General features: G+C 38.3%; 4 protein-coding genes across 6 annotated transcripts; 1 reads left to right on the forward strand and 3 right to left on the reverse strand.

The window, feature by feature from the left end:
• Nucleotides 1-294: 294 nt before the first annotated feature.
• Nucleotides 295-3833, reverse strand: LOC111781584 (plant intracellular Ras-group-related LRR protein 4). Of its 2 annotated transcripts, none has more exons than XM_023662266.2 (4): nt 3639-3833; nt 2436-3130; nt 1454-2367; nt 295-1365 (listed from the first exon to the last, which is right to left on the reverse strand). In XM_023662266.2, exons 2-4 carry the CDS (start codon nt 3106-3108, stop codon nt 1219-1221), a joined length of 1734 nt encoding a protein of 577 aa, XP_023518034.2. In that variant the 5' UTR covers nt 3109-3130; nt 3639-3833; the 3' UTR covers nt 295-1218. The 2 variants fall into 2 exon arrangements, with proteins under 2 accessions (XP_023518034.2, XP_086976154.1); XM_087120028.1 differs by having other exon boundaries at nt 2436-3569.
• Nucleotides 3834-6504: 2671 nt separating this feature from the next.
• On the reverse strand, nt 6505-15583 carry LOC111781475 (trafficking protein particle complex subunit-like protein). Of its 2 annotated transcripts, XM_023662087.2 has the most exons (9): nt 15068-15583; nt 14927-14988; nt 14742-14856; nt 14505-14628; nt 13925-14005; nt 11576-11917; nt 10285-10451; nt 9363-10201; nt 6505-8626 (listed from the first exon to the last, which is right to left on the reverse strand). In XM_023662087.2, the coding sequence occupies exons 1-9, from the start codon at nt 15418-15420 to the stop codon at nt 7125-7127; spliced, it is 3585 nt and encodes a 1194-aa protein (XP_023517855.2). In that variant the 5' UTR covers nt 15421-15583; the 3' UTR covers nt 6505-7124. The 2 variants fall into 2 exon arrangements, with proteins under 2 accessions (XP_023517855.2, XP_023517856.2); XM_023662088.2 differs by lacking the exon at nt 15068-15583 and having other exon boundaries at nt 14742-14869; nt 14927-14981.
• Nucleotides 15584-16129: 546 nt separating this feature from the next.
• LOC111780974 (thioredoxin reductase 1, mitochondrial) lies at nt 16130-18799 on the reverse strand. The gene is made up of 2 exons (XM_023661357.2): nt 17585-18799; nt 16130-16279 (listed from the first exon to the last, which is right to left on the reverse strand). Exons 1-2 carry the CDS (start codon nt 18633-18635, stop codon nt 16212-16214), a joined length of 1119 nt encoding a protein of 372 aa, XP_023517125.2. The 5' UTR covers nt 18636-18799; the 3' UTR covers nt 16130-16211.
• Nucleotides 18800-19810: 1011 nt separating this feature from the next.
• LOC111780971 (Phosphoglycerate mutase family protein) lies at nt 19811-23124 on the forward strand. The gene is made up of 5 exons (XM_023661352.2): nt 19811-20365; nt 20529-20628; nt 20880-21059; nt 21794-21911; nt 22947-23124. Exons 1-5 carry the CDS (start codon nt 20131-20133, stop codon nt 23013-23015), a joined length of 702 nt encoding a protein of 233 aa, XP_023517120.2. The 5' UTR covers nt 19811-20130; the 3' UTR covers nt 23016-23124.
• Nucleotides 23125-23478: the final 354 nt, after the last annotated feature.

A 23478-nucleotide genomic window follows, 5' to 3' on the forward strand; every position in this document is an offset into this window, starting at 1 on the left:
TGCAACCAAAATCTATATCAACTCAGTTATCGGCTGCGGCGTCTATGGCTGGCAAAGAAGTCAGAGATGATCTCCATATTCGGCACTTGATGACTTCGATATTCCCTCGCGACTTAGTTACGATAGTTAGGTTACTCACTCTGTGTTTCTGAGAGTGAAAATTATCTTATGTACCAATACGAGTCTTTCAACATATTTTATCTTCACTTACATGCATCATAGAAAAATTCTCTAAGAAGTCACCTAATATAAAATTACTCTTGTGTAAAAGCAAACCTGGTAAGAAAAATGATGTAATTTCAACCGAAAATTATATTATTTAATTACTATTTTGATAAATCAAATAAATATTCGTTCATTCTGCCCTACTTGAAATTGTAAACTTGAAAATTATATTCCTAAAATACAAAATTCACTAAAGAAAAAAAGAAAAAAAGAAAAGATAAAATTACAAAGACAGAGAGGGGAGGAATCCTCTACGGTGTGATGCAGAGTTCGTTGCAGTTGACTCATTACATGAAGCCCAGTTTCGCCTCTGATTCCTCACAGCCCTGTAACACCACTATTAACAACTCTATTTCAGCTTCCTGCCCATATCCCATGTCTTCATCAACTGTGATGAATCAAAGTTTTTATTTTTCTTTTCAAATCAATGGGATTTCTTCAAAAACGCTTCTCAAAATTAGATCTCTAACCTCTTAGTCGAAACTATATGTCTTAACTAGCTCAACTATAGACAGACTTTCTAGTTTCGAAGTAAACTTACTTGGAGGATTTCCTCAAAAACACGTCGGGAGAAGGGTTTTTGAATCTCTAACCTTTTAGTCGAGACTATATGTCTTAACTGGCTCAACTATGGACAGACTTTTAAGTTTCGAAGCAAACTTACTTGGAGGATTTCCTCAAAAACACGTCGGGAGAAGGGTTTTTGAATCTCTAACCTCTTAGTCGAGACTATATGTCTTAACTAGCTCAACTATGGACAACTATGGACAGACTTTTAAGTTTCGAAGCAAACTTACTTGGAGGATTTCCTCAAAAACACGTCCGGAGAAGGATTTCCTCAAAAACACGTCCGGAGAAGGATTTTTGAATCTCTAACCTCTTAATCGAGAAGATATGTCTTAACTTGCTCAAGTATGGACGGACTTTCAAGTTTCGAGGCGGAAGTTACTTAGAAAAAAGATGGCTTGTTCTTCTCTACAATGGTGTAAGTGATTAAGCCCTCAAGTTGCTTATTGGGTTGCTCTGCCTTTGGTTTGAACCACGTACGAGGAACATATGGCACCACTTCTTTTTCTGTCTAACTGGCTGTGATCTGACTTCTCTATTCTCATGTAGATCAATCATGTATTGAACAACAGCCTGCAATATGGGGACAGGACAAGCCTGAGTTAGACAATTCGAGCAATGTAAGCAGTTTATGAGACGAACAGCATGTTATGTTCGTTACCTGAGCGCCCTTTTCGAATATCTGTCTTGGGGGTACTTCAAAAGGATTCTCTTCTGCTCGTAGCACGCGAAGCTGAGTTAGCATTCTGAACGAACCGGGAAGAAACCGAATCTGGTTATTGCTAATATCCAGTTCTTCAAGCATTTCTAGATTCCCGATCGACCTCGGTAGTGATTGCAGATCAGCAAAGTTGTTTCCGATGTTCATCTTGACGAGTCTAGTGGCGAAACATAAGCTCTCTGGCACGGATTCAAGCTCATTAAAACTTACATCAAGCTCCCTCAGATTCACAAGAGAGGACATGGTTGTTGTCAATTGTCTGAGGTTGTTATAACGCACAGACAAAATCTCTAGTGTCTCAATCTTTCCTATAGCTTCAGGAAGCGCTTTAAGCCGGTTATAATCAGCAGTCAGCTCCCGGAGCGATATACACCGACCAATCGTATGAGGAATCTCTTCGATATTGTTCGTCTCCACATTCAATCTTCTCAGCCTCACAAGATTACCAATGGATTCAGGAAGTGAAGTGAGCAAATTTGAACTCAGATCAATATCCTCAAGATGAATCAGCTTCCCAAAAGCAGCAGGAAGAGATACCAACTGGTTTCCCCTGAGGTCCAAATGAACCAAACTGGTGAGATCTGTGAAAGGGCCAGGAAGTTCACTGATCCTATTGGCATGCAAATCCAATTTCTCCAACTGGGAAAGTGCTCCAATGGCTTCTGGTAGAGCCACAAGACGATTCTCAGACAAATCGAAAGACACCAAACTGGTTAGCTTCCCTATAGTATCAGGCAGCCATTCTACTTGGCTCATCAGCTTGTTCCGGAGATCAAGCTTTCGACTGCCGCCCTTCCTTGCTTTCTCAATGAAACTAGCCAGAGACATCAAGTTATATTTGTCACCATCTTTACCTAAGCATACAAAAGATTTCGTGTTAAAACAAGAACACTTGGAAGAATGGAAAATAGAGATTACCCACCTGAAGAATTTGCAAGTTTTAAGGATGGATCTTTAATAAAGGGTGAGGAAGAAACGCCTGGTCTAGCTCCAAAGCCATCCATATACGCCGCTGGCTTGCCTTTTGGGACATAACTATCATCTCGCGAGAATAATTGAGTGGTGGTTTTTGTAGGTCCATTGTCGGACTTGTATAACAAGCTAGAAGGGGCGGCGGCGGTTGAGGTACTGATACTCCCAGACACAGAAGGAACGGCGGAGGTTCTGTTCTGATTAGCGGTAGAAGCTGAATGGAAAGTAGAGGAAAGGGTATTGGGAGTTTGTGAAGAGGTTGAAGAGGTTGGAGGAGTAGAAACGCACTTCGAAGCTCTTTGAAGCATTTCGTCGAACAGGTAGTGGACATCTTCAATTTCCAGCAATTTCAAGGCTTCCCACTTGTCTTCTTTGCTTTTGAAGGCGATGAAATTCCTCTGCATATCGAGCAAGATCTTTGAAAGCTCTTCTGGGACGCCTTGGTTCTTGGTTTGTCTTTCAATGGCTTCGAGTTTCATTTGGGATTCCTTATCGACATTGCTAATCAGGACCCTGGCACCTTCGACTTCATCAATTCCAGGCCGGACCGGCAAAGATCTGTGAAGTTTCATAATCTCACCCACCACTTCTTGAGTGGTTTTAGGAGAAATCAACGCCTCCATTTTCTCTCAACTCCAATCCAATCTTTAAAACACCAAAAAACACCCAAAATTAAAGAACCATTCAAGACTTGAAACAACCCATTCAGATTTTTGTTTTTGTTTTTCACTTTCTTCAAACCCAGAACCCTTAGATCCACAAAAAAAAAGAAACACAATCGACCAACTGAAAAGGAAATGCTCAAACAAGTTCTTTGAATTTCGCAAGAAATTAAATGAAGCCACCCGCCCCTCACAGTACCAAAAACAGCAACGACAACAAGAACACAGAGCAAAACCCCACCAAGATCAGAGAAAAGAAAGAACCCCAGTATTCAAAGCTTCAAAGATCAGAGAAAAGAACTTCGAAAATTGAAACAAAAAAAAAAATTAAACCGAAAGAACAGTAATTAACCGGAAATGGGTAATGGGAAACAGACATTGAGAGGGATTTTGGAAGAGAAAAACGATCGCCAGCAGAGAAACTGCAAAAAAAAAAAGGAAGAAAATGGATTGAGATTGAAATGGTTGGGATGATAATGAATCACCAATACCTTTTAAAATCGAGTGAGTTGATGAGAAGGTGAGGTTGCAATGGTTTTAGATTACAAATCCAGCTATTTCCATGCTGCCCTCTGCCCCCCGTTGTTTAACCGTTTGTTCCTCTGCCATTCTTTGATTTATCCTCTTCATATTTAGTATCCATTTTGATGCGAGTTTTGTACTGCCTCATCAAATTGGCTATCCACTTTTTAGGATATGCTATGTTCACTTGAAAGTGATGGGCAAATGGACTCGCTTGCACCATAACACAAACGACAAACTTGATAATATGTTCAACTTTCTTTTTATTATAAGTTCGGATCCACTGTTCGACTGAATTCACACTTTTTGAAGAGACTCATTCCTCTTCTAGATGTACGTCTCGAGAAAGTTTAGGTTGGCTCCCAGCTCCATCTCGGTCGACATCCTACTCCTGAAACAGTGGAGTCTTGGACCGAACTATTCGCTGTTGTATTGCCCAAACAGATAAAGGGCTTTTGGTGAGTATCGATTCGTGTATAGCTTAGTAGATAAGACATCGATTATAAGTGTTAATACTCGAGTACCATTTAGCTGCTCTCTTATTCACAGTTACCTATACGGAATAGGCAAGTGTGAAACGAGAGAGGGAAAATGGGCATGAAATATGACGAGGACAGGCGAGATACACTAATGAGGTGTTCGAGTTTTTTGTCCCTTTAGTCGAGCGTTAAGTTGAAAAAATAGCTACCTCTTAGTAACGGTTAGATGTTTGTCGTGCATTTAGTGGGTTGAAAATAGTTGGGTTGGGAGTGAGGGTGACCTAACAAGGTCACAGGCAATGGCAATTGGTTTGTCACGGATGAGAAGTGAAACCTCTTTTTCTTTTGTTCTTCCATTATCAAAACCACACATCGCTGTTCTTAAATAACAACAAAAGAAGCTGTCTTCATGTGCTAATGTTTATAGCCATTACCATTTCAATTTCAAATAATATAATTTTAATTTTTTTTTAATTTCAAAAATATCTTACTTCCTATTTATTAATATTTTCTTTTTTGATTTTGTAAAAATATTTTAAGATCTTAACTAAAATATAAAAAATAATTTTTTTTCAATAACTCTACTAATAATTTGAAATTTTAATTTAATTTAATTTAGTTGTGAAAATGGAAGATTTTTTGTTTTATTTAGTGGAAGAATATTATAATTAATGAAAATTAATCCTAATTTTTTCTTTATTCTCATATATATATATATATATATTCTAGATTAATATTTTAATCGCTATAATATATATTTGTTTAAATACTAACATTGAAATAAAATATATTATATGTATTTAAAAAATAAATTTTGAAAAATGACAATTAACTTTTCCTCTTACTTCATCTTAGATATTTAAAAATATATTTAATTTTAATTAAAATTTTAAATATGGACAGTAAATAAAAATATAATAATGACTTAATTTAAAATAGGGAGGGATGGAAATGAAGGTGGGGAGTGGCAAAAAGGGAAATAAAAGAAAAGACAGCGACAGACCAATTGGAAGTGAGAGACTAAATTCAAAAAATTAAAAAAATTCAAATGAAATGTCCACGTGTCTATCTTCTGATGGACGACACGTGTTGGTTGTTGCACACCATCCCTGCCAACCGTATCCAGCTGTCACCCCTCTTCACGCTATAACCGTTTCTTTATCTACCTTTTTCTTGACACATTGGCCTCCAACTCATTTCTTTTCTATTTTCTTTTTATAAATTTTAAATTTTAAATATTATAAATTACGATATTATAAAAATATCTAATAAATGTATAAAAAAAAAAGTTTAATAGACGTTTAAGATATCCTTTTGATAATTTTATATAGAGAACAGAGCTTCTAGTGTTCGGTTCTTTGGATTATCACGAAACATCTAGGAATCGAAATTGAATTACAAATATAATTCGATTGAAGTTTACAAACTTTAATGTATATATAATTCTATCAACATTACAAGTCTATTAATGATATATTAATATTCCTGAATGATATTCGTCTCTCACTAATACGCTACAGTAACGTATTGAAACATATCATTAAAAGACTAATATTCATATTTTTTTTATTAGGTTATGGGTTATAGACTTTAATCACATATCGAGGTCGAAGATAATCGTGATAAAGTTAGATTCTAAATCATGCAATTGTTATGATAGTATTTAATCGTTGATATACTTTAGTCACATAATGGGTCTATCATAAATATTCATATTTTTTAAGAAACGAACTATTTTACATAGTTGAGTTGGTTAACTTAGTCATAGGACTCGTCCTATGGAGACTCTTATTGTGAGTTGGTTAACTTAGTCATTGGACTCGTACTAAGGAGACTATTATTGTGATTGAAGTCGATCACTGATAGGGTCTTATGACTTATTGACTTCATTGGACTCGTACTAGTCTTCTTTTTTCCTACTTTTGTTAAAAAAATAAAATAAAAAATGAAAGTTTAAATATCTTTAATACAAAATTAAAAAATTAAAAAAATCTATTAAAACTATTTAAGGTGAGAAATAAAGAAGAGTTTTGAGAAAAGAAGAAAAAATGGAAAGAAAAGAGATGGACATTAATTGTGGAGGGCGGCCTGAGAAGGGGCTCACGTGCCGTGTTATCTCCCCTGTCTCGGCTACAAGCTACACCGCACAAACAAAAACAAGCTTCAGATCACAAATTCACATGCCATGGAGGTTGGCTTATAATGGCCCCTTAACCAAATTCCCTGATGGAGCTTGTCTCCCTTCCCAACCCCACATTCTCATCTCCATTTCTTCTTTCCCCTTCTTCCTTCTCTCACAAACTATAATATATTATTACTACTTTCACAGCTCAAAGTAGCTGCTCATTTCTGCAAATGAATCTCTAAGCACAATTTTCTATTGGAAATAAACAGAAGATTCTTTTCAAAATCAATACAATAAATCTATGATCAATCAGTATCACCATGTTTATAAACAACTCAAAAGGCAGAGTACCAAAAAGGGGAGCGAAGTTTCCAACTCATAATAGTTGTGATTAGTTGTGTGGAAATGCCTGCAATCTCTCTTTTATCTTCTTCTTCTTCATGATAAGACTGACACATCCAAGAGACCTCGGGGCATCTTTTTGGGTACCATGATTCGGATTCCGACGGGATGCCTGTCAATGGAGTAATCAATTTGATGGTTCAGCGCCTACCATGGTGAAGGCTGAAGAAGTGGGATGATATGATGGTCTTCCCTTTTGTTTTTTGTTTTGGGAGGGGAAATATTTCCTTATGACGTAAACTCTTTTAGGGTATTATTACAAAGTGTTGTGTACCCAACTGGTGGCCTCGACAAAATCCCAGTCCCTGTCTTCGTCTAATTAATCAGATACATGATTATCAGGACTTGAAATGCTAAAAACACCCCCACATCAGTCCAGCTAATCAATCAGAAATATCAGAAGTTGGAATACTAAAAACATCCCCACGTCAGTCCACAAGTCACTTCCTTCAAGAAAGGCTGGTAGATATTGGACCACTAGACTCTGGTCCTGCGTCTCCCTTGTCAGCCAACTCGCAGGGGGGCTTTGATGGAAACACAAAAACAGTAGATTCCGCCATTGAAGGCTGAAAGCTAGCAGAATATCTTGCTGAGGTTAAAGTAAATCTGGGTAACTGCAGCATACCTGAGGCCAAAGGAACCAGCTTGTAGCCAAGGACGTGCTCGGATACAGGGAGTATTGAAATTGTGTCATCATGAGAACCAGATATCACAAAGCTCTGTACATCTGCTAGAGAAAACTTGACTTCCTGTAATAGCTTTGATTGGTTCTTAATCTTAATAAAGTATGTGAATGGATCTCCGAGGATGGCATAAGGAGGACTCTCCATGCACACAATTAAAGGCGAGAACTCTATATCGACATCAGGAAGACTCTGCGTTGTCAAGACTGAACCAACATTAGCATCATATTGGTCTTCAGTCTTTGAGTATCTTTTCCATCTAAGTAACACATTTCCTAACCTAATCTGCTTTGATGAATTTATCTCGGAAGTAACAGTGAAAACCTTCTTAAATTCTTCTCCAGGCGTGAGAAGAGCTGGGTCTACAAGGTTACTACTAGCATTTTTTATGGAACACGACTTTTCTTCGGTCCCATCATTATCTGCTTCAATTGACATGGATAATAGTTGCAATGGGACCTCAGTGCAATTCTGGGCACTGATCACCAGTATGCAAGTTTCGTTTAGAGGCAGAGATAATGACTGATCAGACTGAGGGATTGCTTTAGTCCTTGAAAGCAACAACGCATCCCGCCTGAAAGGCAGCAAAATGTGATGACCAATTGTGACAGCAGGCTTTCCATCAATCTGCAAGCTCCTGTGAACATTGATTTTTTGTGCATTTGGATCATCGCTAAGTGGAGAGTAACCCAGGGACACATAAAGCATAATGGGTTTAGCCCGGTGCCATTTAATTTGCAGTTTGCAGGACCAGGGCTCTCCACGTTTTAGAAATGGAACAGAAATCAGTCCGAAGGACTGCTTAATCTTCATTGCTTCATCAGAAATCAAATGTGAGTCTGCATTATCCTCCATACCAGAAATGCCAAGAAGCTCAACATGATGGCTACTAGAAAAGGATTCTGTTTCTCTTGGGCTAAACAAACCACCTCCCCGCACATCAACCAGGTTGATCTTTAACTCGCCAGAGTGAATATCAGGACCCTTGGAGACCACGGTTACAGGTACTATGAAAGTCTCTCCAACTAATGCAGGGGTAGAAGCGCTTAAAATTAGATCCACTTCTGGGTCAAGCTCTTCAACCTGGATTGTCTTCAGGCCAGAAAAGGCTAGAGCGGGATCCTTTGTTGGGAGTGTCTCCAGGTGATTTTCAAACTTCCAAACAGGTAAATCATCCATCGAAGCAGGGCTTTCAGCTCGGCAACAGATCGTAAAGTTTGGCCGTATCTTTGCAATAACTGATGTGCATTCGAGTTTACCACTTTGATCTGAATTAAAAAAAAACATTAGCATAAACCTCAAATTCTTATAATCATAATACCATATGTACGTACATATACATGTGTACACATACATAATACCTCAAAAAAAACATTAGCATAAACCTCAAATTCTTATAATCATAATACCATATGTACATATACATGTGTAGCTAGCTAGCTACCTGCATACATACCTATGAATATCAGTATACGTATCTCTCACTCTCTAGATATATATTATCAAAAGCAGCAATCTACTAACAAAAACATACACCTAGGATAACAGAAACTCACTCTTGGCACGCACGGGAAAAAAACTGAAATGGTTCGAATATTCAGAATATAGTCAGATGTGAAAATGAGAACAGTATCACATCTCCAATTATGCCAGGATAAAAAAAATCTTGATCAGATATACACCCAAGATTCTACCCACATCCGATTATAAGCAGTATTTTGGAAAAGTTATGAACAAAAGAAAATGAAATTCATGAACACCCTTCAGAACCATTATGAACCTGATATAAAATCAAAGCTCCCCTTGGTTTTGTGGGGATATCAGATAGGGGTCTACAAGGGTTGGGTTGGGTTGGGCCGATTGGGTTATCTGTTAAAATAAACACCCCTAATACCAAATATCTCATCTCCATTTTTTTAATATCTTAACCTCTTCAATCTTTGTTTACTAAAAAAGTTTATATATACCAAAATTCCAAGAACGCATGAGAAAAAACTAAATTACCAGATTTAATTTGATATGTCATCCGTAGCCATTTATTTGAGGAAAGTGCAAGAGAAGGAGCTTGCTCAACTCTGTGACCATCTTGATCACTGGCCATCGCAGCTGAAGGAAGTCTTTCAGCATTTACTACGATAAAGTTACACTCCGACTGATTAAAGTGAACTTCTAATTGATCAAGTTCAATGGTAAGAGGCAAGTGGGATAGAAGTGACACGGTAATCAGAGTAGGCACCCCAGGCTTGATTACTTGTTCATGAAAAGCAACTGAAGCAAGAAGCACCAATCTAAGAGGGCTCACTAGATCAATTTCAAGATGTACAGGATTGTCTCCCGTTACTTTGAGTTCTTTGCCATGTTCAACTGAGGCCAACACTGATTCTTCATCAACTAGATTAAATATTTCGTTGTGGATTTTTTCCCTATTGTCTAGTGTTGCAGGGTTCACTGGGCAGCAATCTTTGGATCTGAGAGACAGCATATGAACACCAAATGATATGGGAAGTGCAGCCATTTCAAGAGAGTACTCCAAGTAATCTTTCACAATACCATGTTTCCTAGACAAATCTCGCAGGTAACTGAGGACTTCCCATAACAAAGTGATCCATCCCTCCCTCCTATATAAACTTGCAACGTTATCAAAATGTCTTTTTGCCTCTTCTAAATTGTCCATTGCATAATGCTCTTTAGCAATCTGGCATGCACAAAAAGAGCTCATTCTCTGAGCTTTGGCATGGCTATACGACTCATAAGCTTTCTTGAGGAGAGTAATCATATGAAATGGTTCTTGATGCTTCTTTTCTCCAGCAATGGTATTATTCAGAAACTCTTTATCTGTAACACTGCATGTATGAGACAAGTCGAAGTTTAGATATAAAAAGCATATATGAAAGAGGAATTATGAATTTACTTATTCAACACTTACGTTTGCATGAGCGTTACATCAACTTGTTCAAGTAACCTACAATACTGCCCCACATATACTGACGGTACCAAAGACTCGGAAGTTTTTTCCAATTCATCAGCATTTATGTACATTGATGATATCAGTTCAAAAGATGATCTCTTCTCCTTCAGATAGTTAGCGGCTAACTGTTTCAAGGGTGAGTTTCTGGATCAAATACATTATCTTCCCAACTTCATTAAGTTCAAGCAAATATTTATAGCTTACTTAGATTAAATGTTATAAAAAAAACAAGAAAAGATCAGATATATGTTGGTAATGACCAAAGCTCAACTAAACAAGTTGTCAAGAAACGTATTCTCAAAGCAATGAAGGAACAGTACCTTGAATGCTTTAGGCTACCAAGAATTCTGGTAGGTATACGATTAATGAAAGAACATTGAATATTATATATCAAAAGAACCAATGTTCTAATAGCATAACTAAGTTAAAGTGCCAACAGTTTTCCAGAAAAGATCATATATCACTCGGTTCACATGAACAAATGTACAGATGACAAGTATTTTGTATAGAGTTATGTAGAGGCAAGAGGTGTGGAGAATTATTCACTTCTATGCTTTTCTTCCATTTTTTATTTTATTAGGGATCTTTGTAACTACACTTGATAGTTGATCAACAATAATTGGTGTGACGTTTTCCTGTATTCTCATCCCCTTCTACATGCGTCTTTGAGCAGATTTTCAATTTTTCATCATTTTAAATGGAAGTCCCCCTAACACCACTCCGAACAAAAAGAAACATAACTAATAGATACGAAGTTTCACAAATTTCTCTTCATTTGTGAATTTTTTTTTCTCCCAAAAGATTTATTTTTTATGAGATGTATCAAAATGGAAGTCTCAATAACAGCAAATCTAATAAAACCCCCAAATCAATCATATTGCAACTGTCCCTTTTCTTCTAAAGCTATATTGTTGAGTTAAGAACGTGTTTCTTCTTTTTTGACAAGAACTATGGTACTTTTCTAATGCAACTCTAATAATCGCAGGACTGACTTGTTTTCTCTCAATTCTAATTTAAGGCTGATAGATATAGTCGGCATGTCTACTTTCAAGCAAGTACATAGGGGAAAAAAAGGAAGGAACTACAAGTAGTGATTTTTCGGGCATAATGTTTACTGTAGTAAAATTATTGAATAAGTACTTTTCAGAATAGAAAAGAATATAATTATTCAAGTAGGCAGGAAAAAAGGATCCAATCATTCCATTCCCAATGAAGTTTACTGGAAGTAAATAAGAAGGAAGGTTCATGCCTGATAGTAATAAGCTGAATGAAACTCCCATTCAGTTAAAGGCTTGTTTCCAGTACCTAGACCCAGTGCTGGGATGCTAAGACTAGTTGTTGAGCTTGTCTCTAGCAACTCGGCAAATACCATAAATTGTCTACTCATCCATTCCCAGTGAAGAAATTCAGTATCTGGCTCTCCAATTAGCCTACTGTACAAGGTAATGTGTTGGCGGAACCATGTCACTGCTTCAACGACCTTTCCACTATGCAATAACAAGGTTGATATCTTAAAATGCAATTGCTCTGCAACTGTTTTAATCTCAACCAACCGCTGAATTGATAGTGACCTTGTTGGTAACCCTGAAATCTGCACATATAGTAAGAAATATTTAATGGTGAAAATAGACCATGACTGCCTCTCCATACCTCTCTCAAGATATAGACACATATGCCCACTACAACGAGAAACTTTAAAATAAGTTTGGGTTGCATCCAAATAAATATTAATTTTGTTATTCTTTTGACAAGACCCTACTAAATGTAACCATTATGGATTGACATATCATAAACCAATTGTTGAGGTGTAATCTACTCAGAATTATAATCTTAACGTCCCATGAATTTTCCAAAAACAATTGTTGTCAATTAAAAAATAGTCTTGTGTTCTTAGTCAAGATACATTTCCACAGTTTTTTTTTTTTCTTTTTTTTTTTTTTTTTGGGAATGAAAAAGCACATTTATAGTGCAACATGAAATATTTTGCAAGGACGTAGAAAAAAACCAGCCCAACAAGAGGAGTACAGATTCCACTAACTAAGAAGCTCACTCCAATCCAAAAGGATAAGACCTAACTGATGGTTATAAAAAACCAAAGAAATCGATGCCCATAAAGAGGTGTTAAATCTAACAATATCTCAAACTTCATTGGCAGATCTCTCTACCCCTAAAAATCTCATTGTTCCTCTTAAGCTAGAAACCCCATTAAAAAATAAATATACACGCCTGCAAAGGACTCAGCCTCTTATCTCAGAAAGGGGGGGTCTGAAGAGTCATCATAGAACAACAAACTCTATTCGAGCCAAGCATACCCTAAAAGAGGCCCAACAACAATCTCAAATGACTTGAGGAAACTGACAGCCCCACAAAATGTGGCCAAAATCCTCCGATGCTCACCTACACGACGCACATCATTGCGAATCAAGGAAAAAAAATAAAATAAAAGAGAAAGCAAAGGCTCCAAGGAAGGAGGGCGAAGGGACACATAATAAGTGAAAAAAGAATTAGATGAAAAAGTATGCTTAAGGATTGGTGGTCCAAAGATACATGTCCCTCCTCATACTCACATGAACATCACCTAGAAGCAAAAGAAGAGACATCAAGACGACATATGTCCAATGAAAGAAGAAATAGAGTTACTCCACAATCGAACTTAATTAAGGTTTGATTGAATGGCTCAAATGCAATCTACCACAAGAATTACTTGAAATCTTAGAAATGACAAAGATGATGCTCAAATTTCTAACAGTAAAAGTATCAACTTGAGAGCTCAATTCCATACATCCAAAGTCTGATATTTATAGCTTCTCCAGACAAGAAACCTCCAACCCTTCAAATGTCCACTAAAAGAAGTTAGGACCATGATTGACATACCTTCCCACTACCTTTCAAATGTCCACTACAAGAAATGTGAGTATGAGGAGGGACATGTATCTTCATTCCCCTCTCCAACTGTGATTGGCAAAGATCCATGTTCAAATGTCCACTACAAGAAATGTGAGTATGAGGTGGAACATGTATTTTCATTCCCCTCTCCAACTGTGATTGGCAAAGATACATGTCTCTCCTTCTTATAAGGGAGAGGTTTCCACATCCTTATAAGGAATGCTTCGTTCTCCTCTCCAAACGATGTGGGATCTCACACCCATGTTCCACTTCAACCTTGCAAATGTTGACTTCCAAATCTCCAAAAGGTCCTTCCTCACTTGAGTCAGCTTGTGACACATAAAATAGAGGTTGAATCAAGCCTATCGAATTTTGTGAATGAAGAATGAATGCTTATTGAATCTTGGCTTTGCATCGTGTAATAAGTCCAGTTGGAACATTTGGAACACCACAATCCTTATCATTAACCCTCTATCCTCTTTTTTCATGCTACCATAGGTTTTCAATATCGCTGATTGTAGTTGGATTCTATTGCAGCAAAGCACAACATGAATAAGGTATTTGACTTTATCTCAATCTACCACTTAACTAAGATTTATAAAAATAAAAGGCAAACATATGACAATAAACAACCCAAAATCCCAAAATAAAGCATCACTCAACTGGCACACGCAAAAGAAAATGAAAGTTAACATTGTAAACAACAATATACCTCCCACAGCTTGTTGTAGGCATCCTCATAAAAGCGTAAAGCTTCAATCCAGTCACTTAGGAACTCTGCATAAACGGCAGCCTAGCACAGGATGGCATAAAGACGAATCAAGACGAATCGAACAACTCCAGAACAAAGAACAACATATGCAAGCATAGAATTTCTGTATACAGTGTAATAGTGTAGTACGAAGAATTGTGGTACTGTTACCTACTTGTGGGGATGTTTTTGCGAAGCTATGCACCTTTCTGATGTTAAAATACATTCTACTAACTAGAGTTGTACTCTTCTATCGTAATTATTTTTTCACACACGAACTTGATAAAGGCTGAAAGGGTAGATCTTTGAAAGACGTCTATTTTCTAAAAATTGTTAGAGTGCATTATTTATCTTCAAGACCCTCTTCAGATAAGTCTAAGCAATAATGTTGGCAGAGGTGACTGAATAACGTTACCATGGATCAGGACCAGTCAAAATTTCATTCTTAGGTAAAAATCCGTTAAATGGAAGTAAATTGTAAAATATCCTTATGAATCATCTGAGAAGTTTGATTACTGTGTTGTGAGAGAAGAGAACTTACTTTAAAGCAATACCGAATATTCAACTCAGTGTAACTGGAGGTCCTCTTTTCAATTCGTGTTTTCAACTTCCTTCCTTCATCTTTATAGAATACATTTGCTAGCTCTGAGAAGGAGTTCCGTAGCCTGCGCAAGGGCGTTACAAATAATATTCACGAAGTTGCTGCTTTTCAAGTTGGTAACAAACAAGTGCACGTGCGTTGCAAAAACATGGAGGAAATGGAAGAAAAGGGAAATGCCTGTGAAGGGATTGCGATAAATCCGAAGCATCATTAGGCTTAACAAAGATGACATATTTCGTGTCCACTTCAGCACGTTTGCGCAGAGCAATCATTCGATCCTCGTTGATATCATCTGCATTGAAAACCTTAAATGTATATATAATTACAAAAAATGAACAATCAGCCGTGGACAATGTGTTTACCTTTGGAATCAGAATGGACAATAATGACAACTAACTTGATGTTCCTCGAACGAGTCACAGCTCTGGAAATCGAATCAAATTGATTTCAGATTAATTGCTAGTTCAATTAACAAAGAACAGTGCAAAGTAAAAAGGAAGTACTTGAGGTGATCGAGATCGGAGCAGAGCTGAAGCCACTGGGCAGGATCGCCAGAAACATGAAGAGAGGGGAAAAGAGCAGCAACAACAGCAGGAACCTTGGTCCGACGCTTAAGAAGCCAATCCCTCTTGAGAATACCGGGAGGAGGAGTGGAAAGAGAAGGTTCAGAGGATTCCTTGGAGGAAGGAAGAGGGAGGAGAAAGGAGATATTGGAGAGGTCGGGGAAGGCAAGGGTGTGGATCGGAGGCTGCTCGGAAAGGAGGTGGTTGGAGATGGTGGGATGAAGGTCGGGGCATCCGACGAGCGATATTAGCCTCACAGGCGGCGTTCGAAGCTCTTCTGGGTAATTCTGCATTCTTCTTCTTCTTCTTCTTCTTCTTCTTCTTCAATGGATTCCTTCAACAGTCGTTGCAGGGAGAAGAATCAAGAGGAGAATGGCGGATCTGCAGTGTTGCAGGATTGTGATGGAATCAACAAGAACTCACGACTGAAGGGTTGAAATTGGCGACGGTCAGATGTAAATTCTAAATTGTAAATTATAAAATTGAACTCAAAAAATTAAAATTAAAATTAAAAAAAAAAATTGTAATTAGGTGCAAATTCATTTTTTAGGTTTTAAATATTTTATTTGTGCTCACGAATTTTGTTAAAAATAAAAAATATATATATATATATATATATTTTTTTTTTTTTTTTTTTTTTTACTACCATATACCTTTTATTGAGTAGTTTATTTTTATTATTTAATTTCAATAATTATGAAATAATATCATATTAAAGCTATTTTAAAATTAACAAATCAAATTACAAATCTTAAAAAATCAAGTAATTGATACAGTTGTTTCTTCTAAAAAATTAATTATTATAATTATAAATAATAATAAAAAACTGAAAGACTTTGACTAATTGTGAGGTTTATTTTTTATTTTTAAGATTTTTTCATAGAGAATTATTTTTAATATAAATAATATTAGCTAAATTAATAAATACCATTATTAAACTTTATATTTTGTCTATAAAAAATTCAATAATATTCTTACCCTTAAAAAAAAAAAAAAATCACAGGAAGTAGTAAACATATTCATCAAGGATGAGAGAAGTATTGATGGGGTTTATGTTTTGAATTACTGCAGAAGTAATCAAAATTTACAGTTTACTGTTTTCAGAAGTAATTTCTTGCAGGTAATGTTCTGCATCCAAAGCAGCCATGCATCCTGCATTATTTCAACAGAATCAGCCATAATATGAGAACAATAACATCTCAACAAGAACAGAATTACCCAGAAAACACTAAATTAAACACGTTTGGTTCGATTTGAATTGAAGGATAACAGACCGAATCAATGTCACTAAACACAGAAAGTAAGAACCCTGATGAAATATTGTCTAAGAACAAGATGAACCATGGCATCCACGGTGTGTTTATACATAAAACGATTGTCAGATTCATAAACTAGTACATGGTAATCAAGTCTAAACATGCTGAACTTCCGTAGAAATTTGGCTAAGCCAAAGCTCACTGTTAACAAATATTGTCGGCTTTCCCTCACATACTGGAGAGAGGTTTTCACACCCTTGTAAGGAATGCTTCGTTCCTCTTCCTGACCGATGTGGGATCTTACAATCCACCCCCTTGAGGGACCAGCGTTCTCACTTGTACACGCCAGTATCTGTCTCTAATAACATTTGTAATAGTTCAAGCCCATAGCTAGTGGATATTGCCCTTTCGAAGGGGGCGGATTGTGAGATCCTATATCAATTGGAGAGGAGAATGAAAAAACATAAGGGTGTGGAAATCAGTGGAGACGGAGTGGGGCCTGTAGCTCAGAGGACTAGAGAACGTGGCTACGAACCACGGTGTCGGGGGTTCGAATCCCTCCCCGCCCACAACCGGCCTAAAAGGGAAGGATTTTTCCCTCTGGGGGTAGAAAAATCATGATCGGGATAGCGGAGGGAAGGACTTTTCCCTCTAGGAATCATGATCGGGATAGCGGACCCAAAGTCTACCGGTGTGTTAAGATGCTTCAGCCGCATACATCACTGCACTTCCACTTGACACCTATCGTGATGATAAACGGCTCATCGCACTTTGCTACTCATCATTTACCGTGGGCACGATAACTGGTACACCAGAGGTGTGTCCTTCCCAGTCCTCTCGTACTAGGGAAAGGTCCTCAGGCAGACACATCTTAAAACCTTGTGGGAAGCTCTAAAGTGAAAGGCCAAAAAGGACAATATCTATTGGCGGTATTAGCGGTGAGTTTGAGTTGTTACACTCCTAGAGGGTAAAGATCATCGTAAATTTGTTGCGACAAGTAATGGCTAGACGGGTCGTTACAATCATGTTTCTACAAGTAACTTCGTTCTTGTTTCTACGTTGGAGTGCAACAAATCTGGCCAAATTCATGGTTTGAGCTATGTCCCTCTAACCCCAAGTCTTCAGTATAACACCAAACTTGATTTGAGAAGTTTTGAATATCAAATGCAAGGGGAAATAACAAGGAAGTTAAAGCACTAACCAGTTCCAGCAGCAGTAATGGCCTGTCTATATCTCTTGTCCTGAACGTCTCCGGCTGCAAAAACTCCACGAACACTGGTTCGAGTTGTCCCCGGCTGCGTCACGACGTAGCCATCGGAATCAAGTTGAAGCTGCCCATCCAAGAACTTGGTTGCCGGTTCATGCCCAATTGCGAAGAACAACCCAGAAACCTTCAAATCGGACAACTCTCCACTAACAATGTTCTTAACTTTCAAACCTCCCAAAACCCCTCTGTCTCCGTCGCTATAGGCCTCAACCACCACAGAATTCCAAAGCACGTCGATCTTAGGGTTGCTGAGTGCCCGCTGCTGCATGATTTTTGATGCCCTAAAAGCGTCCCGTCTATGGATGATGTGCACTTTGCAGCCGTACTTGGTGAGGAAAATCGCTTCCTCCATGGCTGAATCTCCACCTCCGACCACCGCCAATGGCTTATCCCTGAAAATCGGGGCGGCGCCATCGCACACTGCACAAGCCGATATGCCGCGATTCCAAAACCCTTCTGGTGCATCGCCGGAGCCTGGGAACGACAAACGCTTAGCAACAGCCCCTGTGGCGACAATTACAGAGTCCGCGAGTACGGCTTTTGAGTCGGTGAAAATCTTGAAGGGATTCGTGGAGAAATCAACCTTGTTAACCGTCTCGGTGAAAATCTGTGTTCCGAAACGGAGAGATTGATTCCGACATCGGTCCATGAGATCCATTCCGAGTACGCCGTTTGAGAATCCGGGGAAATTCTCCACTTCGGTAGTGGTTGTGAGCTGGCCGCCCGGCGCAATGTCGTTGGCCATCCATCCTTCAAAGAGAATCGGCTTGAGCTCCGCCCGGGCGGCATATATGGCGGCGGTGTGGGCAGCCGGGCCACTACCGATGATGCAAAGCTTGGTCCTGAGATTCTGAAGATGGAGATCGTCCATGGCGGCGATTTTGGAACCGGAACTCGCAGGAGTAGAAGAAAGAAACGCCGCCGCAACGGTGGTGGACGCTACGCCGATTAAATTCCGGGCTCTTCTGAGAAACCCAAATGTCATTATGCTCTTCTTCTTCTTCTCCACTCTTTTCAACCTATCAATCACACAAGAGTTTATTCGTTTCCCCGGCAGAGCAATGTTGTCTGAAGCACATTGCAGCGTTATAAGGCGGAAAATTGAAACCTACCTCTATGAACCACAACTCTACATCGAACCAGTGGCTTATAAAAAAATTAACCCTCTTAATCTTAATCATAATATTTAAGATTACATAAATGACAATTTTAGAGGGAGAGAGGAAGGAAAGAATATAAAATGGAGCTTCCTTTCTTAGCTTGTTAACCCTCCAACCTGCTATGGATTACTATTCTCAGCTCTTCTTCGTGACAAAAGGCAGCCAAGAATTAGCATCAAGGACGCTACGACGCGTTGTGCCAATGTGGCTGAATGGGTTGCAACTTTGAGTAATCAATCAGTATGTGAGATCTCATATCGGTTTCAGAGAGGAACAGGAACAAAACTTGTGGAAATCTCTTGACTTATTTTCTGTTGGAGAGAGGAATGAAGCTTTTTTTTTATAAATGTGTGGAAATTTCTTCCTGTCTCACGTGTTTTAAAACTTTGAGGGGAAGTCCTGAAATGAAAATGTCAAAGATGATAGTATTCGGTAACGATGGACTTGAGTTTTTACAAATGGTAGTCCAAAAGGAAAAACTTGAAGAGAACAAAGCGGCTTTTACAAATGGTAGTCCATAAGGGAAAACCTGAAGGGAACAATATCTGCTAGCCGCTTTTACAAATAGTTGTCCAGAAGAAAAAGCCCAAAGAGGACAATATCTATTAGCGGTGGACTTGGGCTGTTGGAAATGGTAGTCATAACGGAAAGCCAAAAAAAAAGCCCAAAGAGGATAATATCGACTAGCCGTGGACTTGGGCGGTTACAAATCGCCGTCTATAGTCTAGAAGGGAAGGCCCAAAGTGGACAACATTACAAATTATATTAGAGTCAGACACGGGTGGAGTGCCAGCCAAAATGTTAAATATGTTTCGTTCCTTCCTCCAACCGTATAAGATCTCACAATTGTACTAACTGTGAGTGACAGCGACCGGGTTTAATTAAGAATTAATAAATAATTGGGTTACTATTATTATTTTTAATGGACAAAGTGAAGTTTTTATTTTTATTTGTATTTTATTTTATTTGTAATTATTATTAGTGTCCGACAAAAAATGATTTGGGAGTTCCAAAGCCTTATCTACTCGTCTATTCGTTAAGCTCCCTTCCTATTCTCGTTCTATAGATTCGAGCGAGGAACTCTCGAGTTGTTTCCAGAGATTGATTCAGTTTATTGATGATTTAAGCATGGCGATACATCCCATTGAGCGAACCAAACCAACTACGATGCGGCTGGTATTCGATTAGGAAGAATCAACCACCGATTATCAGTACTGTTTCAAGATTTAACCTCGCCGTAGCTTCTCCGAGCTCACTCGGCTCTGTTGCCTCTCTGGTCGAATCGAACACATTCCGGAAGTGATTCAAAGATTCTGTACAATGAATGCTTCATTTTGTTGTAATCACATTCATCAACACCCACAGTTCCTTAAAATTCAACATGCAAGCTCCTTCGCGAGGGGGAGAAACGCTATTCAATGGCCATCGACGGTTATTCAGACGGCGGAGAGCCAAGTGGCGACTGAGGAAGCTACCTCTCAATCGGAATCTGTTGCTCGTCGCCTTATTCTGCTTCGCCATGCCAGGAGTTCGCGGCAAAAACTTTCAATGCGAGGTGACATTCTCAAATCTATCAGATTATTTGACTGTCTACATAGCGATGATTAACAATAATTTTCTCTGATGCTCTTTCATTATGATATTTCATCGTATTCTATTATGGTTCTGTTAAGATCAAATGTCAATTGCTTTTGTTCTCTTTTATCATTGTTCACTAGATCACGATCGCCCCTTGAGTAAAGATGGAAAAGTTGACGCTATTAAAATTGCTCAGAAACTACAAGAATTGAACTGGATCCCTGAACTTATTTTATCCAGGTTAGGTTTTTCTTCAACTGATTATACGCTTTCCCGATGTCTTTTTCTCCCCTTCATTCGATTGATCCTGTTAGAACTTAGAATTCCTTGCAGTATATGTTTATAGGTCTGAATACTTAATTCGTTAGGTTTTTCCTGTTTCCATTAATCACTTCTCTTCAATTCTTTGTATTAAAGTAGGGTATTCAGGACAAAAATTAGAGAATCTAACTGTCTAGCGTTTGGGTTTCGACTTGCATTTACTGGAGCAGTGATGCCAAGCGGACCAGAGAAACACTTCAGATAATGCAGGAGCAAGCTGTTGGTTTTTCGGAAGCAGAGGTTCATTTCATTCCCAGTTTTTATTCCATTGCAGCCATGGATGGTCAAACTGCGGAGCACCTTCAGCAGGTTATCAGTAATTATTCGAGGAATGACATAATTACTGTCATGTAAGTCTTATTGCCTCTATTTATGAAAAGGTACACATGCATTTCTTGGTTGGGTTAAACAGTTTCACAAGAAATAAAACAAGTACAAAGGACGCATTGGATTGTTGTCAATAACGTCTTTAGTTTTGAGATCATTGTTGTTTATTAGTTACCAGTGAATACCTTTCTATTAGGTGAGGCCATATCAGTGTCACCAAGGTGAAAAATGTTGTTCCCCCACGGCACTTGCGCAGCATGTTTCCGATACTTCATTCATGTATTTGTTGTTCTTGTATAAACTATAATAACTCAAGCCCCCCACTAGTAGATATTGTCCGCTTCGGCTCGTTATGTATCGCCGTCAGTCTCACAGTTTTAAAACGCGTCTACTAGGGAGAAGTTTCCTCACCTTTATAAGGGATGCTTCGTTCCCTTCTCCAACTGATGTGAAATCTCACAATCCGCTCCCTTGGGGGCCAGCATCCTTGCTTGGACACTGCACGGTGTGCAATACTTCATGTTTTAATCTCCTCTCGTGTCGGTACTCATTCCATTTTGGAGCAGATCTATTATGAAGGCATATTTTCTCATTCTATGAATGGAATTAAGTATAAGAACCTTCCCACATGATGTTTCTCGTTTTGAATGGACAAAAATTTGCAGCACGGTTTCTTGCAAAGAATTGTGAAATAATTGTTTGATATGGACCATAACTTAAATAGGGAAATGGTATGACAGAAATTATTTTTATGCAGGTGTATGGGACATAATAAAGGCTGGGAAGAGGCAGCCTCGATGTTTAGTGGCTCCTCCATAAAACTGAAGACATGCAATGCTGCTTTGCTTGAGGCTTCGGGAAAATCATGGGAGGAGGTCAGGCCTTAATCCTTCTGATTGGTGTGATTGATTTAACTTTTGAATTTTATGGATGGCTGAGTAAGCATGTGTTATGATTGAATATGTACATACAGTATCGTAGGAATATAAGTGATGTTCGTTGTGGTTTCTTTAGGATCAAACTATGCTACTATACATCGATATCAGAATTTATTTTCTTTAGGATCAAGCTAAACTGATCTAATCTGGGACATATTTCCTCAAATGCTGGAAGTTAAGCAGCTCCCGCCCCACATGGAGGGTCGGGATTTTAAAATGGAGGTCAATTTTCAAATCCGTTGTCCTACCACCATTAGTCAATGTGTGGTAGGATGGGACGGATGCTGAGCACCCGAACCTTCCAAAAGTGAGGGGTATGTTTTGTTTCTTGGCACTCTCTTTAAAAAGATTGATTCAAAAGAGACCCGGATCAATTACTTGAATTTACGGAAATGGTGACTCCAATAACGACCGGTTTGCGGTGTCCAGTCCATCCTTTCTAGGCTTTTTGACTACTAAAGATTAATTAACGGTTTAGATAGATGCACATCCTTAAGAGTAATGGTGATCCTTAAGAGTAATGGTGAGCCGTGTATAGGTGAGACAAGAATTCTACCTTCTTTCTTAGGGGATTTCTTTATATGATGATATGATTCTAACGGTTCGTGGCGTAGCACCCTATTAGATTAGAGCTTAACTTCCGGTTGAACGGATGATATTCATGGAGTTAAAGAGTGTCGTGGTGAAAGGATGTGATCAATAATTGCTGCAGGAGCTTTAGATAGCTCTTGCATAAGGATCACAATGTTCTGGAGCCTGGTTATAAATGTTGAGCCTGTTCTTCAAGGTTTATGATACTCACATATTCTCTTTTCTTTTCGGATCAAGAGTCAGGATCGCATGGTTTATACTATTCTGTGGAACAAAATATGGTCATATTGTTATTAGTATATGCATGCTTCCACTATAATGCCAAGTAGCTTTTGAATAACTCTTGCTCCTACTGATCCTTACCCCTTGTAATCCATTCAGGCATTTGCTTTGGCGGGACTAGGTGGGTGGAAGCTTCACGGCATAGTACAACCAAATATTAGATCATAGAACATTTTAAAGTTTTCTAGAATAGTTTAGCAACCACTCTGCTGTACCCAAGTTCACCCTATGAATGCTCGTACATCTATATAATCTTTCTCCAGGGTGTTTAAAAACATTTCGAATTTCGACTTGTTGGCCTCGTGCATGTTTTCACTGAACCCTTTTTTCCGTTGGAGACTCGGAATTAGAAACCATTTTCGTTGTGGGGTTTCTTTACAATTAAGTATAATAGAGTCAAATGATTGTTCTACCTCGGGTTTACACTCACTTGTGAAGTGTATATTAGTGAATATTAAAAAAAGTGAAGTACTTTATACAGGTACCAAGTATTAAAAAGTATTACTCGGGAGAACATTTATAAGAATAATGTTAGGATTGCACAAAAATGCACACACTCGATCTAGATGAATATAAAGAACAAGATAAAAAAAATGCAAGAAGAAAATTGATTATAGGATTTGTATTGATG

This window comes from Cucurbita pepo, chromosome 19 (genome assembly GCF_057944985.1).
Source record: "Cucurbita pepo subsp. pepo isolate OVF chromosome 19, ASM5794498v1, whole genome shotgun sequence".
Lineage (NCBI taxonomy): Eukaryota > Viridiplantae > Streptophyta > Magnoliopsida > Cucurbitales > Cucurbitaceae > Cucurbita > Cucurbita pepo.